At 37.9% G+C, this 18,803-nt stretch overlaps 1 protein-coding gene across 1 annotated transcript in view; it reads right to left on the reverse strand.

Annotated features, from left to right (window-relative positions):
• LOC123024096 (guanylate cyclase 2G-like) overlaps positions 1-18,803 on the reverse strand; it is a 51,975-nt gene that overhangs the window by 903 nt on the left and 32,269 nt on the right. Inside the window, exons 10-22 of the mRNA XM_044431434.1 lie at positions 17,758-17,907; positions 17,075-17,158; positions 16,512-16,616; positions 14,964-15,035; positions 13,250-13,418; positions 11,503-11,658; positions 9,896-10,073; positions 8,806-8,946; positions 7,175-7,367; positions 6,298-6,472; positions 3,830-3,928; positions 3,048-3,139; positions 2,036-2,143 (exon numbers count right to left, since the gene is read on the reverse strand). Coding sequence (XP_044287369.1) covers positions 2,036-2,143; positions 3,048-3,139; positions 3,830-3,928; positions 6,298-6,472; positions 7,175-7,367; positions 8,806-8,946; positions 9,896-10,073; positions 11,503-11,658; positions 13,250-13,418; positions 14,964-15,035; positions 16,512-16,616; positions 17,075-17,158; positions 17,758-17,907 — 1,722 coding nt within the window. The remainder of the gene's footprint in view (positions 1-2,035; positions 2,144-3,047; positions 3,140-3,829; positions 3,929-6,297; positions 6,473-7,174; positions 7,368-8,805; positions 8,947-9,895; positions 10,074-11,502; positions 11,659-13,249; positions 13,419-14,963; positions 15,036-16,511; positions 16,617-17,074; positions 17,159-17,757; positions 17,908-18,803) is intronic.

Below are 18,803 nucleotides of genomic sequence, written 5' to 3' on the forward strand. Positions count from 1 at the left end.
AAAGAAAAAAGTGAGTTTAAAGGAGCTAATTGTTGGTCTAAGCTTCAATCATGCAATTATTGCATCACACACAGCACTGGATATGTTCTATTTTCTATATCTGCTCTTTTAAAGGTATTGGAAAACCCACCTGTTCTAAGTGCAGTGCACATTCTAAACAAGTATATATTGGAGGGATTACTGTTAAATAACTCTTCTTAGTACCCAAGGTATGCATTGCTATCCTATGCATGTTTACATGGAAGTAAGTTCCAATCTGGCCTATGAGATATACTGTCAAATAACTGTGTGTAGGACTGCAAACTTAGTTGTAAATTCAGTTGGCATAAGCTAATATAGATACTATGTGCAAGATTTCACGTGCTGGTTTTGCTTACCTGCATATACAGAAACATTTAAACAGCTATGCATTATGGTATTTTTATGGCCTAAGGGAGAACAAACTACATGGAACTTGTGCAGACATTTAGAAACATAAAATATGCATGCAAAAATATATTGGGACTATGTTGTGATTTCATGAAATGTGCAAAGCACATTATTCAGAAGTGCTGAAGGGAAAAAAAGTAATTTACAGTGTAAGCTAAGTGGAATTTACTGAGAGAAAGATATTTCTAAATATCATGAAGCACTTTTCCTTACCTTCAACGTGAATCTTGGATCTACTTTTTGGGAATCTAAATCTTGTTTGAACAAATGAGTTAAACTAAAGGACAATTGTGGTTTAATAAATAATACATGAGAAGACAGAATCTTTGATGAGTGTACTAGTTAATGCTTGCTGAGATTTTTCATGGTGGATATCCAGTATTACTCCAGAGTTAATAGTCTTCTTGCAAACCACTTCTCTGCAGGACCTAACTGCATCATTTACTTCTCTTGCAGTATTTGAAACTGTAAAGAAAAAGCTACTATTTATTCAAACACCTCTGACATTGCATCACATTATTCTGGTTAAGGTCATACAGCTGGTTAACTATGATTACTAAATAAATCCAATTCATTGACTTTTAGAGGTCATTTGTATTTGGGCTCAGGGCTAATTATTCTGGGAGATCCTATTTTGATGTTTCCCAGTTATTACAATACCAAATCAAGGAATAATTGATGCAAATATGTATTACACAAAGTGAGATTTTGCATAGTGGACAGTGTAATATAATACCAATAAATCATATATTTTTGATAATTGTGTGCTACACTTGAGTGCCCCCAGTTTGCACCACACTGAATAGTAGATGGAAATTGTGTATTTTTAGAGTTAAAATTAGCATCCAGAACTGTCAACATGCAGATTGAATGAAATTCACAGTATTGCATAATGAACATGACCTAAAAGAGTTTCCTGTGCAGATCTGTACATCTTTGTGAAGCTGAGCCATACAATTATCGAGATTTGTTGGGACTCACAGTATATATTCCAGGTGACTTCTACATCTGTTGTGTGTTCTCCTTGAAAAGCCAAATACATCCTGAAGTGGTGTTTTTAAAAATCACATTTATTTAACTGTGACCATTAATTGAAAACTGACTTCCTCTAGGTACTGATAAAGAGCTTAAGACAACCAATAGGCATTTTGCATACTCCACAAAAGTATCATAGGCTTAACTGAATAAATCTTGCCACCTCTAGAATGGAAAATACCAAAACAGAAGAGCCTTGGAGTGGGGGCAGGGGGATGCAGCATTAGCTGTGCATTCAGACAGAATATGGCAGACCGAAGCCCAAAGTAAAAGATAGTGGGAATAAAACAAATTCCTTCCATTTATTGAGTGTTGAAGATAATTAAGAAGAGTTTTTCTGACAACTTTAATATTAATCACATTAAATTGTTGTATAATTTCTGCAGGTGTACTACTGATTACATTGCTATCAGTTTTTGCTGATGGCTTTATTATTTATTTATTTATTTCATTTTTATACCACCCAATAGCTGAGGCTGTCTGGGCAGTTAACAAAAGTTATATAACATTGTATAACTTATAATATTACTAGATTTGTTGCCTTACATAGAAAACTAAGCCAAAGTCCTACCTCCACATTTCTCTTTGGGCAACTTGCCACATCACTGCTGAACTTGGGTAGAGGCATGTTAAACCCAGTTTTGCCTTTCAGCCAGAATGTTTTTTGCTGTCCTTTTCCCTGGGGGTCAAGAAAAATAATATGAAAGCAGGGTTTGCCTCAAACAACAGCTGCCCCGCAAACCAATAGACACATTTTCTGGAGATGGCATTTTATGGAATAAAAAGAATTCCTTCAATGGAAAAAGCAATGGAACAGGTAGAAGGGAAGACAGAATCTTTGATTTTGCCACCTTTTCTTCTAGTGCTCAAATCTTCGTTCAGGACACATTTGCCTCCAGAAAAACCAGTAAGTGACCTCAGTTGGCAGCTTTATCTAAGTGGCTCTTCTTATGGTTTCTCTCTCCTCTGATGAAGCATAAGAACTGAAGAAGCTCCTATCACTCAGCTGAGATAAATGTACAGTTCTGAATGGAAGATGGGAAGCATCATTCACTGTACTTTAGGGATTTTCTTAAATATGTTATTACCACCAAAAACCTATCCAGTTATAATTCTAAGGACCCATGGCTTGCTTTATTCATTTCCATAGTTGTAACTCTCTGGACAGTCTAAAAAGGCCCTAAAACAGGACCATGATGCAATAAAACATCATGTATTCTTTCCAAACTGCAGATCTTAAAAAACAGTATTTCATACAGAGTAGAACTGCTAAAAACAGGTCATCAAGCCATTAAATATTTTGGAATATCTTTAAATGTCTCTGTCTGAATCTGGCACCAAATGGATGACAGAACAGGTGGGTCTTCATAGGGAGGTCATTCCATAGTGAGGGCAGTGCCTCTGGGGAGTCTCTCCCCTTGTTCCCACTCTCTAAACCTTCCCTGGAGGTGGTGCTCAAAGGAAGGCCTCAGACGCTTGTTATAATGTCTGTGGAATCTTAAATCTTGTGGCAGGATATTTAGACTAGATCATTGTTGTGTACTTATCAGTGCTATGATTCTCCAATTTTATGACAAGCATACCTTTATTCTTATGGTTCCTCTTTCTTGCAAATCATAACCCCCAATGGTTTGGAGAGCATTTGCTGTGATCATAGAAACATGGATTTGGAGAGCTACAAAGGAGAGACAGAAAAAAAACCCTGTTCAAAGTTTGGTTGATTGACAGCTAGTATGGGTAAGGAAAGTGAAAAGCATATGACTAATAAATAACTTTCATATTAGTTAATTCTCCCAGCATTAGGATTTTGGTATGGTATAGGACAAAAGGGACAAGTGTAACTAATTTCAGTTAGACAAAGGCTAGGGTGGTCTGAGAATTAATTGGTAACTGATAATGTTAAAGCCCACCCACTAGTATATCATCGATAATGAACAACTTCCAGGAAGCCTAGAATGAGGGCATGAAGCCAATACCATTTCTCTTGCTGTTTCCCAGTAAATGGCCTGAGGAAGCACCTTCATTATTACACATGGCTCAACATTCTTCATCTGTTGTGCACTGTATTGATTTATTCTGCAGCTGCTGTCTCTTGGATTGGCTTCTGAAGCAGGATGTGTTAACAATTATTATTATTATTATTATTATTATTATTATTATTATTATTATAACATTTCTATGTTATATTCTACAATCCAACCTTTATGGATTACATTAGCCTTCCCCAATCTAGAGCCAACCAAATGTTGTAAGCTTTGATTGCCATCAGCATGGCCAATGGTCAAGAAACCTGGCAAGTGCAGTTGGAGACCTCTGGACAGCATTGGGTTGACAAGAGTCATTATAATCAATGAACACGACGCACGCAAACTGGTACTTTCCATCCTTGAGGCTGTATTCACTGTGTCTCCAAAGAGGCAGTAGCGTGGCCTTGTGATCCCCACCACTCCTGCAACCACCGGGCCTAAAACAACAAGTACCAAGGAAGAGATCAGCCACACAGAAAATAAACAAAACATTCCGACATGCTGTGCTTCTTACTGAGGGATGTAGGCATTCATGTATGTATTTAATTTATATCCAACCATTCTATGAAAAGCATCACACAACATGGAAAAATAATACTCAAGGTACTAAATAAACAGTTGGCTTCAAGCACATTGCCATCACAGAGTTAAATTGATTATGACTGCATATTTTTGGAAGGTGGGGGTTGTCCATACTTTCCTGTTTTAGAAAACATTAGTCTTGCACAGAGAGTCTTGATTAAACAGTTTCCCTTTGAAGTACAGGATCCAAGTGACATGTCCATTTAAAAAAATGTTAATATTTGCTTTAAATAGAATTCTGCCGATGCTACTGTCTAACGCTTCAGTCCTAAACCCATTTGCTTGGGAGTAAACTGATTGAAAACCATGGAACTTGCATATGCGTCAATATGATAGCATATTGTATGTGCTAAATATGGAATATACTGAACTGAAAGTAAGCTGTATTTAATGAATCCAGCATTCTTCTCTACGTACCAACAAGCCAAATAGCATGCTCAAAGCCCTCTATCAGAAACCCAGGGGATTATGTTTGTGAAGATTTTTTCTTACCCATTGAGCTATTGCTCAACCAAGGTCAAATTATGTTAATCAATTGCATGTCCTGCTTCTCATAGATCAATCTCCTCACTTATTGGAAAAACAGTAGAGCAGAATAGAGACTGACACATTCAAGTAGACTTTCAATGTTTTTGCCCCTGTTTGAATGAATTCACATGTAGGAAAACCAGATGCAGATTTAAATCCCCATTTTAAAACAACCTGCACATGCGAACCAAATCTTGAATTACACCAAGAAACTGTTGCTCCTTCTGATTATAGGGTTAGTAATTAACAGAATGCCTATATTTCCTCCTTGAATGTCAAGGAAAATAAACCACTTTCTTCTGCTAAAATACAGGTACAGTACATTTGGCATGAGGTGTAAACATGAGTTCAGCAAGGCAGGAAAGAGTGCCAACAGCTAAGCATGTTTCCACAGATCTATGGGACACAAAGGAACTTCATGTGGAACATTGTTCCACATCAGCTCCTTCCTACCCTACTTCTGCTCCATATTACTTTCATGGAGCATAAGGCAAACCTACTGGGTTAGACCTAAGTTCTCTTGTCCACCATCTTGCTTCTCATAGTTGACAATCAAATATCTCTGAATCCCCAAGCCTGTTTAATGTTATCTTGCAAAGCAAGTGAGTGTGGTTCCACTATTATTTTTAATACACTTCTCTTTGATTTGGTCCTGTTCCTCTTTTCTGATGCTTGTGTGTGTGGTTTGGGTTTCTAGTGAGTACTATTGGTGCAGTGCAAATAGATTGCCTTATTGATCATAAGGCATCATGATTTCATTACAGCTTAAGCCACATTAATTTGATCCTAAGTACATGAATGTAAACAAAGATAAAGGGAAAAGGAACCTCCCCCACTATCTCAGTTTGTTTCATTTGTCAGTCTGTACAAAAATGTGATAAATGTCAAAGATATGTAGCTCTTAATATTATTATTTTCTAATAGTAGAATTTTTAAAATGCATTTATTTGCTCCTGAACTGTGATGTAACTTTCACAGTGTCCTTGCAACTGGACAGGATACAAACTGAACTAGATAGACTTATATGCTGAATATGGACTATGCAACTACACATAGTTAACTACAATATACTTATTATATTTCATTTGCATGCTGATAATGTATGAGCCAATTATTGGTCTCTTACTTCAGTACAATATCAGCATATCATTTGTATGATGCTGAATGAATTAGCTTTTGATACACACCTTCCTAGGTCCTTACATGCTGGTGCAACAAATCCTAGGATGGGGCTATTTGTTATAAAAAGTTGAACAAGGTGGCCTGGGAACCCAACATGCTGCCTTTTGGCTTAAATCGCATTTCATTTTCTTCATTATTGAAGGACCAGCTATCACAGCATTCTGGGTTTGGATGTCTCAGGCAGATTAATGCTAGAGTGAATGCAATAACACTGTGTCACATTCTTTCCCACACAACCCAGCCTCCACACAGGCAGCAGAAGAGAAGAATGAAGTTATTCCACATGATTGAGAACTGTGTAGTGCTTTAAGCTTTACACACACAGCCCACAAGTGTACAGCGCATGATATGTAAAATGCCATTTTCACCTTCCTTTGAAACATCCAGAAGGTAAAACTATTGGTCATATAAAGGGTGCAGGACAGAGGGTCTAAACTGTTCATCCTCTTCATATTTAGCAGAATTCAATTACAAAAGCTCTAAACTCAAGTTCAGAAGAGATTTTGCTATTTACCAGTATGAATGCCAATACGTAGCCTCAGTTTCTCATCTGGCATGTGCCTAATCCTGAAGGAGATAATTTCACTGAGAAAGTGCAAGGACATCGTAGCAATTTCCTCAACATGTTTTGTTCCATTACGAATGGGCAGGCCACTAGCAACCATATAGGCATCTCCAATAGTTTCCACCTATAAACAGTAGAAATTATTATTGGTGCTTGCTGGCATAAAAGTGGGCCACCAAGAGCAACAGTGTTAATGGCAACTCATTTCAGTGCTAAGTACATGTAAGGAAGTCTTGCTTTTCAACTGTTTGAAAGGGTATGGCTGATTTACTCACCACAGAAGGATATAGCTGAAGCACAAACATGTCTTTGTTTAAGCCATCAGGTTTTTGCAATGGCTGCTGAAGAACCACTCAGAGCATCTCTGAATCTCACATCAGATTATCAACAAAAAGTTTTAAAGGTCAGTCTAAGCATATGTTCATCAAGTTGCTCAGCGGTTTGCTACAATATCTCAATTGTGCTAAAGCCTGTATACACAAGTTCAGGAGAGAGCTCTGTGAAGGAGTAACACATTCCAGTTGCATGACTCTACCACTTGTTTCTCTGCTACATACACAGGCAATTAACATGTTTCTACACCCTTCTGTCCCTCTTGGGAAGTGAAGCTACATATGGCAGGCACATGAAGTGATGAAGGAAAAACATTCCTTATCATTTTTTCATGACAATCTCCAGATAAAGATGTCATTATATAGTCAATGCAATAAGAGGGCTTTAACCTTAAAGGCAGCCTGGCAACAATTTTAAATAAACAAAATTCTCTCATCAGTACTGAGAAGAATAATAGCACACATCCTTTCCTAAGGAATCAAGTTTTGCCTACCTTGTAGACATCATATATTTTGATGATATTATCAAACAGACTGTACAGGTCATTGAGGAGATTGACAACTTGAAGTGGAAAGCTGACAGAGCATAATTTAGTGAAGCCAACAATGTCTGAGAAGAAAATGGATACAGAGTCAAAGCTCTCTGGTTCCACTGATTTCCCAGCAATAAGCTGTCCTCCAACGAAGCTGAAACATGAATATAGGTGAAACGTAATGTACTGCAATGTTTCTGTTTTCTCTGTTTACTACAGAATAAACAAAGAATCACTCTCAGCTTTGTCATTCAGTCATGTAAGGCCTTGCATAGAGTTAACCCCTTTCAAGGAAAGGATTTAAGCTTCCTCCCATACATTTTTAATAATATCACACACGCGCACGCACACACACACACACACACACACACACACACCCTCTGGAGGAAGAGATTAAAAAATTCAATTGGAATCAGTGGAGACTCTTTTCTAGCTCTGCCTCATGGACTAAATTCTATAGGTGGTACTTCATGGAAAAAAAGCTTAAGTCTTCCCTTCCAGAGTTATGTGGTTCCAGTCTGAATTCACGCTTGCAAGTGAGAAGCATGCATAGTTTAACAAACTGTGAGTTCAGGTGTGTAAGATAGAAATTTCTGGTTTTAAATGGAACAGCACACTTTGGAGTGAAGCGAAGAAAACTGGGAAAAGACACTGATGAGACTAAAAAAAAAAAAAGTAACTTGTCCAAGACCTAAAGCACAAGGCAAAGGCGAGGCCTGAACTCCAAAACATAACACCCTTGAACACAAAAAATGATTATGCTGGACAGTTGTACTTTTGTGGCAAGCTACACTGCTAGTTAAAACAATAAATAAACTTTTGTTCTATTTTAACAATTAATGTAAAGATCAGGAGGTACTAAGAGTATGGTGGGCTCCAAGACAGATGTCCATAGGCTCCACATTGGAGACCCCAGTCATAACTGGTTGCCCAATAAGAGGAACAATAGGATTTTCAATCCTATATCCTCTGCTGACATGACCTTTAGAAGTGGGGAACATTCAATGGGTGATGAGATACCGCTATCAAAGCCCCAGGAGCTTATGTCTATGGGGCAGGTGAGGATGAAGGCGTTTCAGAGTTTCCCTCTGAAATTGACGGCAAGAGAAAACCTTGACACCAATAGGAGGGAAATAATGGGAGCCTTGGGTGGGTCTTGATATGGAATCCTTCAGGAAAGCAAGGGGGCTCTGGATCCAAGGCTTCCTTCAGAATGCTCCAGAGCATGCCCAGTCACAGATAGAAATACCATCAACTACACTCCTATGCTTATGGAGCTCTCTATGGCTGTAATGAGAGGCCTCTGGGTCAGATGTGGTCTACTACTGGAACGTCTCTCTTTCAGAGGAGGAGCTCTTTTGCTCCAGTCTAAGCCTTCCCAACATGCATGCAAGGGGATTAGAAGTGTTCTGTAACTCTCTCCATATTTAATGATTAAAAGTAAAGGTACTGAGATTCTAGCCAAGAACTGCGGGCCACAATAAAATACTTTAAGAGTCAAATCAGTTCTTGGGCAGAATTCCTTCTAACAGGAAAAGGCATTGTACTGTCAAGCAGAATATCCCTTAGGAACACAGAAGAGTTTCAGTTACCCAGGTAGCATAGCAGATAAAAGCTTTTCTGTCTTCTTCTTTTCTGCCAACAACTCGGTTGTCCTTGCTTCAACCACTTCCTCCAGATGATTTGCATATTTTTCCAGTTTATTCACCATGTTGTCCAATATACTGAAATGGCTTTGGAAATGTTCAGAAGTAAATATTGCAAGAAACATTGATTAACTTCCACAAACTGTGCATTCATTGTGACAGAATGCACTGTTCTATCTTGGATTGCTTTAATGATTTGTGAGTTTACCAATTCTGCATAGGATGTGTGTATTTCAATCTTTGTTATCCTGTATGGAGACAATGGTGCTGCATGCAGACTCAACTCACATTGAGAGTTGGTGCTTTCATTTTGCCTTACAAGATTCTACGAAATCATATATAAGATATCCCAAATTGCAAATTTTACTCAACAGCATTGGCAGCACTAATTCGATATCAGAATTAAAATGCTACTAGCTTGGTCTCTGATACTGATCAGAAACTCTTGGTTTCCAGTTCACCAGTAGTTCCATTTGCCTGTTCAGGGTGGAGACAAGCAATTCAGGTACTGATCAATATGCATTCCATGTGTGCTTTATTTTATAACTTCCATAACAGCCTGACATGCAGGGATGGGTGATAATTTTATTTGACTTGCAATCCACTGTGAACCTATCCAGTTCAAATTTCCTGAAGTTATACACAAAATCTGAATACAATTTTTCAAAACCTGTAAACAAGTTCATCAAATTTTTTAAAAATGCTTACAACAGTTTTGCGTATTAGGAAAAGCTGCACCAAAAAATCAGTATATATTATAGAGTAAAATGCCTCCATTTGAAAAACGATGCACAAAAATGTGCTTATCAAGAGAAATCTGCATGGACAAAATTATGTGTTTTCACAAAGATTTTAAAGGAAAAATGTGCATGTTGCAGAGGAAAGTGGGGAGAAGAAACAACTGTGGAAATTCAATAAACTGAGTAAAAGTGAGCTTCACAAAATCACCCATCCCTACTGATATGCTAGATGTAAAAACATTTTGCATGTGATTAATAATCACATGAAGGTTTTTTATTAGAAGAAAAGGATTCACCCTTCAGGGCTGGCATTTCTCAGGGCTGTCTTTACATCGGAGAATGCTGGCCTCCTCTCTGGATACTCATCCCAGCATGCTTTCAAAAGTGCAATGATGCTTTCATTACATTTCTCTGTCGAAAGAGAAGGCCTGAGTGGAACAGGAGAGTTAGGATCCTGGATTATTTTTATTATTTCTGGAAGTAAAGAATGGTTATCAGTCAGATTTCAGAATATTATACATTTTGCTTTCACTTACTTGATTTTTAAAATATTTCAACTTTGCTGGAAGCAACAAAGATTAGGCTGGTGAGCCCTGCTTGTTAGAGATCTACAGCTACTGTTGATGAACCCAGCCATACTCTCTGGGACAGGATAGGTAATGACTCAACAGTTATTTCTCTTGCTAGTTGAAGTCATGCTCTAGATAAGGCCTTTTCATTTTCAGTTCTCTAAGAGGCCATGCTGCTGGCACTGCACAAAAGAAGTCCTTAAGAGCTCAGTGTAACCATGTAACAGCACTGGCCAGTGAATTCATTCCCTTTAATGTTATTTCATACTTATGTGTGGGATTTGTCTCTGTTGCTGCTGAATAAGATAATGGGATCAAAACTTTTGTTATAATCTCTGGGAAACACTCAAACAAGGTAAAAAGAGATATAGCAAATTCCTTTATTTAAAGAATTCACAGTTACGGATTTTTTCTTTTCCTCATAGACTTCCTGGAATCAGTGCAATGTTGGGGATCATATATGATATAATTTTCTTTGGGGACAAACAAGACTTGACATTAATCAATATAATTGATACACATGTTTTGTTATGTAAGCAGAAGCCAAGGGGAAGCCCGTGCAACTTCAGGAGTATGAAGATTAAAGTTTAATGCTTTCTCTCCAGAAAAGCATTGCATTTCAAGGGGAGCCTCCATGACTCCACAGTTTCAAGCATGCATAAGCTTTCCCTTGATTGCTATTTATGTAACAAAAATCATGTGTACTGTAATGAATGTTATATCTTGTTTGGCCACCTTATATTGAGTGCAATATATTTACTATCCCTACTCTATCAATCTTAGAGATAATTCCCTTCTATCAAAGTATAGAATAGACAGAGTTGCCTCCCCACAAGTTCCAGCAGAGGCTTCTCTGGTGGAAAGAAGATTGTGGCTGCTGATTTCCCCCTTCAGGTTTCAGCACCAGCTTTTGCACTGGTCTAAAGGAAATACAAAATGCTTTTTGATGGGCAGAGATGGAAAGATTCCATTAGCAGGTGATGGAATATTAGGAATACAAAATAACACGTCATTTTTATGGAGAACGTATTGTATTACTTATGGAAAAAATGAACCATGTTCCACCTATCTTTCTGATGCCAATAGTTCAGGAATAGTTGTACTGGTTGTGTCTCTAAGATAGACATAGTCTTCAATAGGGAGGTGCAGACAAGTTTCACAAGTCATTACTTCAAGTTTATTATCCTTTAAATTAACAGGCTAATTAACTTGCACAGTATATCCCATATTGTTTTAATCCCCCCCCCCCCCCCCAATACACCGACCATCTACATGGTAAGAAAAATGAAGCATGGAACATATCTCAAAGTTGTTACCAAAAACCCAAAAATCACCTTCTGCATCCTTGTTTAGATCTTGGAATGGACCATCTTCCTGATTATGTATCAGTTCCCTCATAATAATAGCAAAGCTGTAAACATCACCCTTCTGGGTGCCATGGAATGGATATTCTCCCATCCTTAGCAATTCAGGAGCTGTCCAGTAGAGATCTACCAAAAAAAAAAAAAAAGCAAAAGTGTAAAAGGTGGGGAGTTAGGATGGACTGACTTTAAGTAACTCACTTGAAGGGCTTATCATATCCTGAGCAATCTGTTTAAATCCCCTGTTATACTACAGTTTCATCCCAGATTTTGTTTTCCTTTCATGAGGAATGAATCGTAACTTGAACATTCCGTTCTATTTCTGCAGTAGACTGAGGTTTGTGTTGAGAAATATTTTTCTCTAAATGTATATTTTAAAAGCATTTTTATATATTCAAAAAGGTAGAGACCTGTGTCACAACATTTTGGTCTAGCTAAGCTTCAATCTGTACATTAATATGGGAAATGGAGATCAGGTCATTATCTATTGGAATTCACAATGGAGTCCACAGGCATCCCTATTTCCCAGTTCGCATTTCATACAGAAGCATATTTGTTTCTGTAGCAGCATTTCCCATGTCACTGGCAAGCTTCTCTGAAAGTGAAAAGTTTCTTCCTATATTCACCAAATAGGAGAGGTAAGCTCATCTTTATCCCAACAGACTATCTAAAGTAGTCTTCCCCAGTGGTTGTGATGTCTTCAAAAACTGGAGTTGCAAATTAACACAAATGGAGGGCGCTGCATTGGGAAAGGCTGTTCTAAACTATTACACCGACTGCATTTTCAATTGTTTTCCTTTTTAAAAATCTTTGCAGTGCTCCTGCCAGGAGCACCCAGTTGGCTCAACCTATGTTGCTAAGTGACATATGTTCTTAGGAATGAGGGTGACTTTTGGAGTTTTTATGTTATTAAATGCTGCTGCCATTATGTTTTGAAATCCTAGATATAAATTAATTTTAATTAGTGCATGTTTTATTTTAGAGTTTTATATAATGCATATTTTATCTCTTGTTTTATTCTTTTTTGTTTTATTTTGCTTTATTTAATTTTGGTAGTGTATTTATGGAAGTTATTGTTATTGGTCCTTTGTAATTGTGAGTTTTTGTGTTCTGTTATGAATTTTATCAAGTTGTAAGCCATCCAGAGAGCCTATGGTGAGTGGATTAGCATATAATAGAATAAATAGTAAGCAAGCATGCCATTTCTATGTACTTGCAACTTCTGTTTTGCATCTACTTTCTGAAGCAACCCAGAACACCATGTTCCTGGGCTGTTAGCTGTGAAATTTGAATCTCAGTTTGAACCATTAGTTTGTTGTTGTGTCAAAACTTTGGGTTGTTTAATCCTCAACAAGCCAGAGTTCCATATTAGGTGGATACAGCTAACAAGACAGAACAGGGTGTTCCGCTGCCCCATATCATGGAGAGCAGATGCTGTGCAGAGGCTCAACATTTACCCATGAACTGGCATCACATGTGAACCAGGTCCCTGGGTATTAATATCATACACAACCAGGGAATGAAATCATGAAATCATATGACAGCAGGATTCAACAATCATTTTCTGCAGAATGTAACTCAGAACTAGAAATGTAGCACATCCTTCATGTCTGGAAATATACTTAGTGCCGATAAAAGGTCTTTTACCACTGTGTTGTCACAGGTAAAAATACTCTGATGGGTGATGTCTGGTGGAGTCCAAAGTATTTAACACCCTTACCTGCATAACTGGTCCCTTCCTCTGTTACTACTCTGGATTCCCTTCCATATTTAAATTCCCACAAGCCAAATCCACACAGCTTCACTTGCATGCGGCTGTCAACCAAGCAATTTGTAGGCTTTAAGTTTCCATGAGACTTCAGAGGGCTGTTGTGGATGAACAACATACCCTAAAAATGAGTATTCAAACACATAAAGAGAGAGAGAGAGAGAGAATGTAAAGATATTAGTAAAGTCAGAAAATCACTGTTAGTGTGAAATGTAACGGCCAAATAAAAACTAGAGAAGCATAAAAGTTTATTTATTAAAGCCTAAAATAAGACTACTGAAGACTAGTGCAGCAGGGAGAAGATGGGAAATATTAAAGTGAAAAAAATTCCACAGCTGAGAGCTATCTATTGAAAACACAATTTGAGTTGCTTGTTCCATCCAATCATGGTACATGAATGGAATAATCAAACATATGATGTTAGCTGATTAATATAATATGAAAAGAAAATGTCCATACATAGTTTATGCTACTTAGGAATTGAAAGTTAGAAGAAACTACAGCCAAAGTTGTGCTCTGAAGACAGTGGAAAGCCACTTCTGATATTAAAGCACTAATGTAGAGTTTCCAAGTGATACAGCACTATTAGAAGCGAGGTAACCATTTTTGCATCATTTGACCATCCATGTGCTCTTAGACTGAGGTCCAGACTAGTTGACCTTTGCCTTTTCAAGATGAGGCCTTTAACCCACCACTTTATCATGGTTTCTACTTCCAAATTGCATTAGGGATTAAGATGGAATCCTGAATACATTTTTTGTGGGGTGGGGGATATCTCTCTTCTTATATGCTCTCTTACATAACTCTAGGTAGCACCAAGATATAACAGAATTGTGCAACTACTCTAGTATTTCATTCTGCCATTTCCTCAATGGCTAGACTTGAAAAATGCTAAGAAAGCATGGAAAAGGCTCTAGCAGATGACCACACCATCTGAAGTATCCACACATCAGAGAATGGTAAAAGCCTTATACACAAAAGCTGTCCCTGTGTGACCTAGTCTGAGAACTATCTTCCACAGCTGGGAGACTTGACCTTAACTGAAGCCTTTCCTTCTCAAGCAGAGACGATTTCAATGGGATTGTAGCAACAGCAGGCGGTCTCTGCAGAAGAGGCATTTTTGTGGATGCCTCCTTTTGTGCAACAGCAATCCAGGGAGGTACAAATAACCACCTGAGAGTGAGGTTTTCTTTCCAAGATCAAATGTCTGATGTTGATCTGGTATTTAAATCAGAGCAATTCATGGTTCAGTTTACTGTAAACAACACACAGAAAGATTAGAAAGCTTCACACTTTCACTGGATCTGTGATCTTATTGGGATTAATTCTGTGCACTGAACCCAGGCCTGAATTTGTCTTTTACTGTGATGCTTGTGAACTGATATTGTCAATGAACTGTGTTAATATTGGTAATCTGTTAACTATGGATCTTCACTAGGACTGTAAAGGCATTTTGCTAATTACTGTAATTACTGTAATAAAGGTTTCACTGGGATTTCTGTCTTAGCTGCGGGAAGTTAAGTTTCAACAGCCTCGTACATATCACACACATTTACAAGAGCAATATATGCTTGTGGTTGGAGATACTAATATTTCCAGTTTCTTTTGGTATTCAGCTGCTACGCTGTCCTAGCAGTGAAAAGTGATTCCGCTAGTACATACTCACATTGACTATGTCATAGGCAAAAGAGATTTTGAATATCCAGTCCAGTTCAATGTCAGAATGCCTCAAAACATCCTAGAAAAACAATCAGAGCAAATATTTTATTTGAAGTGTAGTTTTCATGTGCTGATTCAATTCATTGCTTTTCCCACAGCCATTTCCATCCTTCAGTTATGTCTTTGAATGTTCTTGGAACCAAAATACTTTGGTTTGCAAGAGACCCTTTGATGATAACACCAAAGGACTTAGGGTGGTTTAAAAAAGATTGTAAGGAACTCTAAATAATCTATCTAAACTGGAAGAATGGGTATCAGAATGGCAAATTAGATTTTTAGCTCACCCCATTAGTCATAAAGCAGTTCAGTGTAAGCATGTGTAAAGTAATGCACTTCGCAGCAAAAATTCTCAGCTTCAGGTATAAGCTGAAGGGATCTGAGCTAGCAGTGATTGTGACAGAAAGCGATCCTGGCGTGTAGCATACAGTTCAATGAAAATGTTGACTCTGTGCATGCCTGCCATGAAAATGTCAAACTCCACATCAGAAATTGAAATAAAGCTGCTAATATCATACTGCTTGTAGAAATCTGCCATGCAACTGTACTCAGAATACTGTGAGCTCTGTGTATGGTACAGAAAAAGGAAACTAAATTGATCAAGGGGTTAGAGCAACTCCTTTGTGAGGAAAGATTACAACAGCTGAAATCATTTAGTTTAGGGAAAAAGGTGAGTAAGGGGAAGTTTGACAGAGGTATATAGAATTCAACAAAAAGTGGAGAAAGGGGGGTAGGAAGACACGTGTCTCCCACTCCTATAATATTAGAACCTGGGCTTATCCCATGAAGCTGATTGGTGGGCATTCAGAACAGATAAAAGCATTCACACATGCTTAAACTGTGGAATTCACTACCATGAGATATAGTAACAGCCACCAATTTGGTTGGCTTCAAAGGGAGATTGGACACATTTATGGACGAGAAGGCTCTTAGCAGCTACTGGTCTCAATGGCTGTATGCAAACTGCAGTATTAGAAGCAGTATGCATATGGATTCTGTTGCTGGGGAACCTGGGCAGAAAGGTGTTGTTGCTCTCATGTCCTGCTTGTGGGATCTTTTAGTCACCTAGCACACTATAAGAAGAATGCTGGACTGGATGGGTCCTAGAATGGCTCTTATGTTCTTTCCATGCAGGTCATCTTTGTTTTTCATCTTGACTCCTCCCCTTTTGTCTCATTTTACAACTGATTTGTTGCTGTGATGCTATTTTTAAGAGTTAGATCCAAAGGGACAGACCAGTCTGAATTCCTGCAGATGGCCTGGAATAAGGGATTAAGATGACATGGAGTTCCTTTAATGTTAGTGGAAATGACATAACACAAGCAGTATAGGAGGCTGTCCATCCTGGAGGCCCCATTTACACCTATGGAAAGATGAGGTAAATCTTCTACCATCTGTTTTACTACTGATGGAAGGGAGCAAAGGCTATAGCAGGATCAGATTATTGCTATCTGACTTGATGGGACAATTTTTCAAAAACTTAACACAAAGTGCTCACCTTAAGACTTCCTTTCTTGCAGTAATGCATTACAATGCATATGTTGGGAACTTCAGGACATATCCCGTAAAAGACCACCAGATTCTCATGTCTCAGTTCTCTAATCTGAAACAAAAAATATCAGTAAATGTGCTACCAGGTCTAGGCATCATTTATGCAAGTCCAAACCATATTCAAATTCTGTCACATATACAGAGTCTTTTTCAGTAGAAAGAGGCACCAACTTATGCCTCTTTCTACTTCCACTGCAGAAGAGGTCAGTTATTGGATGCTTTGGGCTATTTGGGTCCTAAGACTGGGCCACAAAAGACTTACATTTACTGATGCTGTTTAATTGCTATGATTGTCCAATGTCAATCTGATACTGAGGGATCTTGGGAGCATCCCATAAATCAAGCTTGTGTGGAAATTTGTTTATGTGACTCCATAAGCCTACATACTTCAGGGTGAATATCAGAGGTAAATCTCAAATAACTTCCTGGTTCATTAACATCTACTGTCACTTTACACCTCAAATACAGATTTTGACAGATCACATTAAAAATGTTAAGAGTAGAACATACCATCTGAATTTCTTGAAGAAATGATGGTTTCCAAGTAGAGGCATCTGTCTGATTATCAATGAATTTGAGAGCAACAAGAATTCCCTAAAAATGAGAGGCAGGAAAGGCAGAATGTGAAAGACGAATGGTTAATTTCAAAATTGTTTTAAAGAAAGGGGAAAAGTGGCCATGTAGTGCACACTGAGGTTACGTCTGCATGATTATATTGCATTACCCATTCTGGGGATGTATTGTTGGGAACAACTGGTAGGAGAGTTATTTGGAGTACCAGCCCTGAGGCCTGGAATGCCTGAGCTTGGACTCTGGTTGCCAAGCCCGGCTCTGTCTCTCTCTGCCCCTCCACACACAGCTGGTGCAAAAAGAACTCAGCTGTTTTTCTGAGGATGTAGCTGGGCTTTGGAGAGGTGGAGCAGGGGATGGGGAAGGGAGGAGGTTGGGGTTAGTAAAAAACATTTCAATAAAAATCCATTTAGAAAAGGCCTAAACTGGGGCTGTCACATTTATCATCCTACCTATGAATCCTGCAAAATATTCTGGCTTTTATTCTGTTTGATAGCTCATGCCCTATTCACTTGTGCATAGTAGAAACAACATGAAGGGCACCAGAAAACATACAGTTAGTAGATGTGAATAAAATAAATATCTATTTGGTATATATCTATTCAGGGTGCTTGCATATATACCTGATAAAGCCCTACTGTGGTGTAAAATACTTCTTTTGCTTGTTTGTCCTTTAGTCCAGAATAGTTATGGCTAGAAAGATACAAATTGGAATGAACAGTTTCTGTTTCTTTGATCTCTGGTGTACTTCCTTGAGATAGATCAAAGTTTTCCTTCCAAAGAGAAGAAGACAAGATTTATATTACCCATTGATAAATTAGACTGAATTCAAATAGCACCATCAGGACTCCTCAAAGCAATAGCTGAATTCACTGAACATACCATACTCTGATTTCAAAATGCACAATAAAATGGTTTTGGCTTAAAAAGCGGGGTTACTATTCAAGGCTGAATGAGGAAAGGTTCACTATTTGGGATTTGCTATTAATTTAAGGACACACAGTAATTCACTGGAGTATGAGATAAAAACAAAAGAAGCCTGCTCCCAAATAGAGAACTTACTAGAGTGCTGGATTCATCAGATTTATATCTTAATTTTTACTTAATTATCTGTGTTCACCAATACTAAACTTTAAACTTTTTAAAAAAATCTATATTGCCACAATAGCTGAAACTGTCTAGGCTTCTCACTGCAATTCCCAAGTAAAATAGTAGGAGAGAGAAATAAAATCAGATACAATAATAAAATTTAATTCAATACAATTTGTCAAGAATTCTGCCTGTAAAATAAGTTACAAAGCTCATTTGTAACTTATCAATCTCTTTAGCATAAAGCTAATAACAAGTACCTTCACACATAACAGATCAGGAGTAAGAAGAGACTCCTATATAAAGAAAACTATTATAGGGGATATGGTATTGACGTCTAGGTGCAGATGAGAAATTATTGAATTTATAGACTAGACCTTATACAACTTGTTTGGAAAAGAGAAGGCATCTAAAATAATTGTATCTGGCTTAGATCCAGAGAGCTTTCAGTACAACAGGTGGATTTTGACTCATGTAAATTGGGGTTTCTAATCTGTGGCAGTCCCCAATACCACCTGTATCTTCCCTGCCTTAATCACACTGCACACCATTACACAAGAGCGGTTAGTGTCCAACATTA

The sequence above is a fragment of the Varanus komodoensis genome, unplaced genomic scaffold, assembly GCF_004798865.1.
Source record: "Varanus komodoensis strain SLA01 unplaced genomic scaffold, ASM479886v1 scaffold1, whole genome shotgun sequence".
Taxonomy (NCBI): Eukaryota; Metazoa; Chordata; class Lepidosauria; order Squamata; family Varanidae; genus Varanus; species Varanus komodoensis.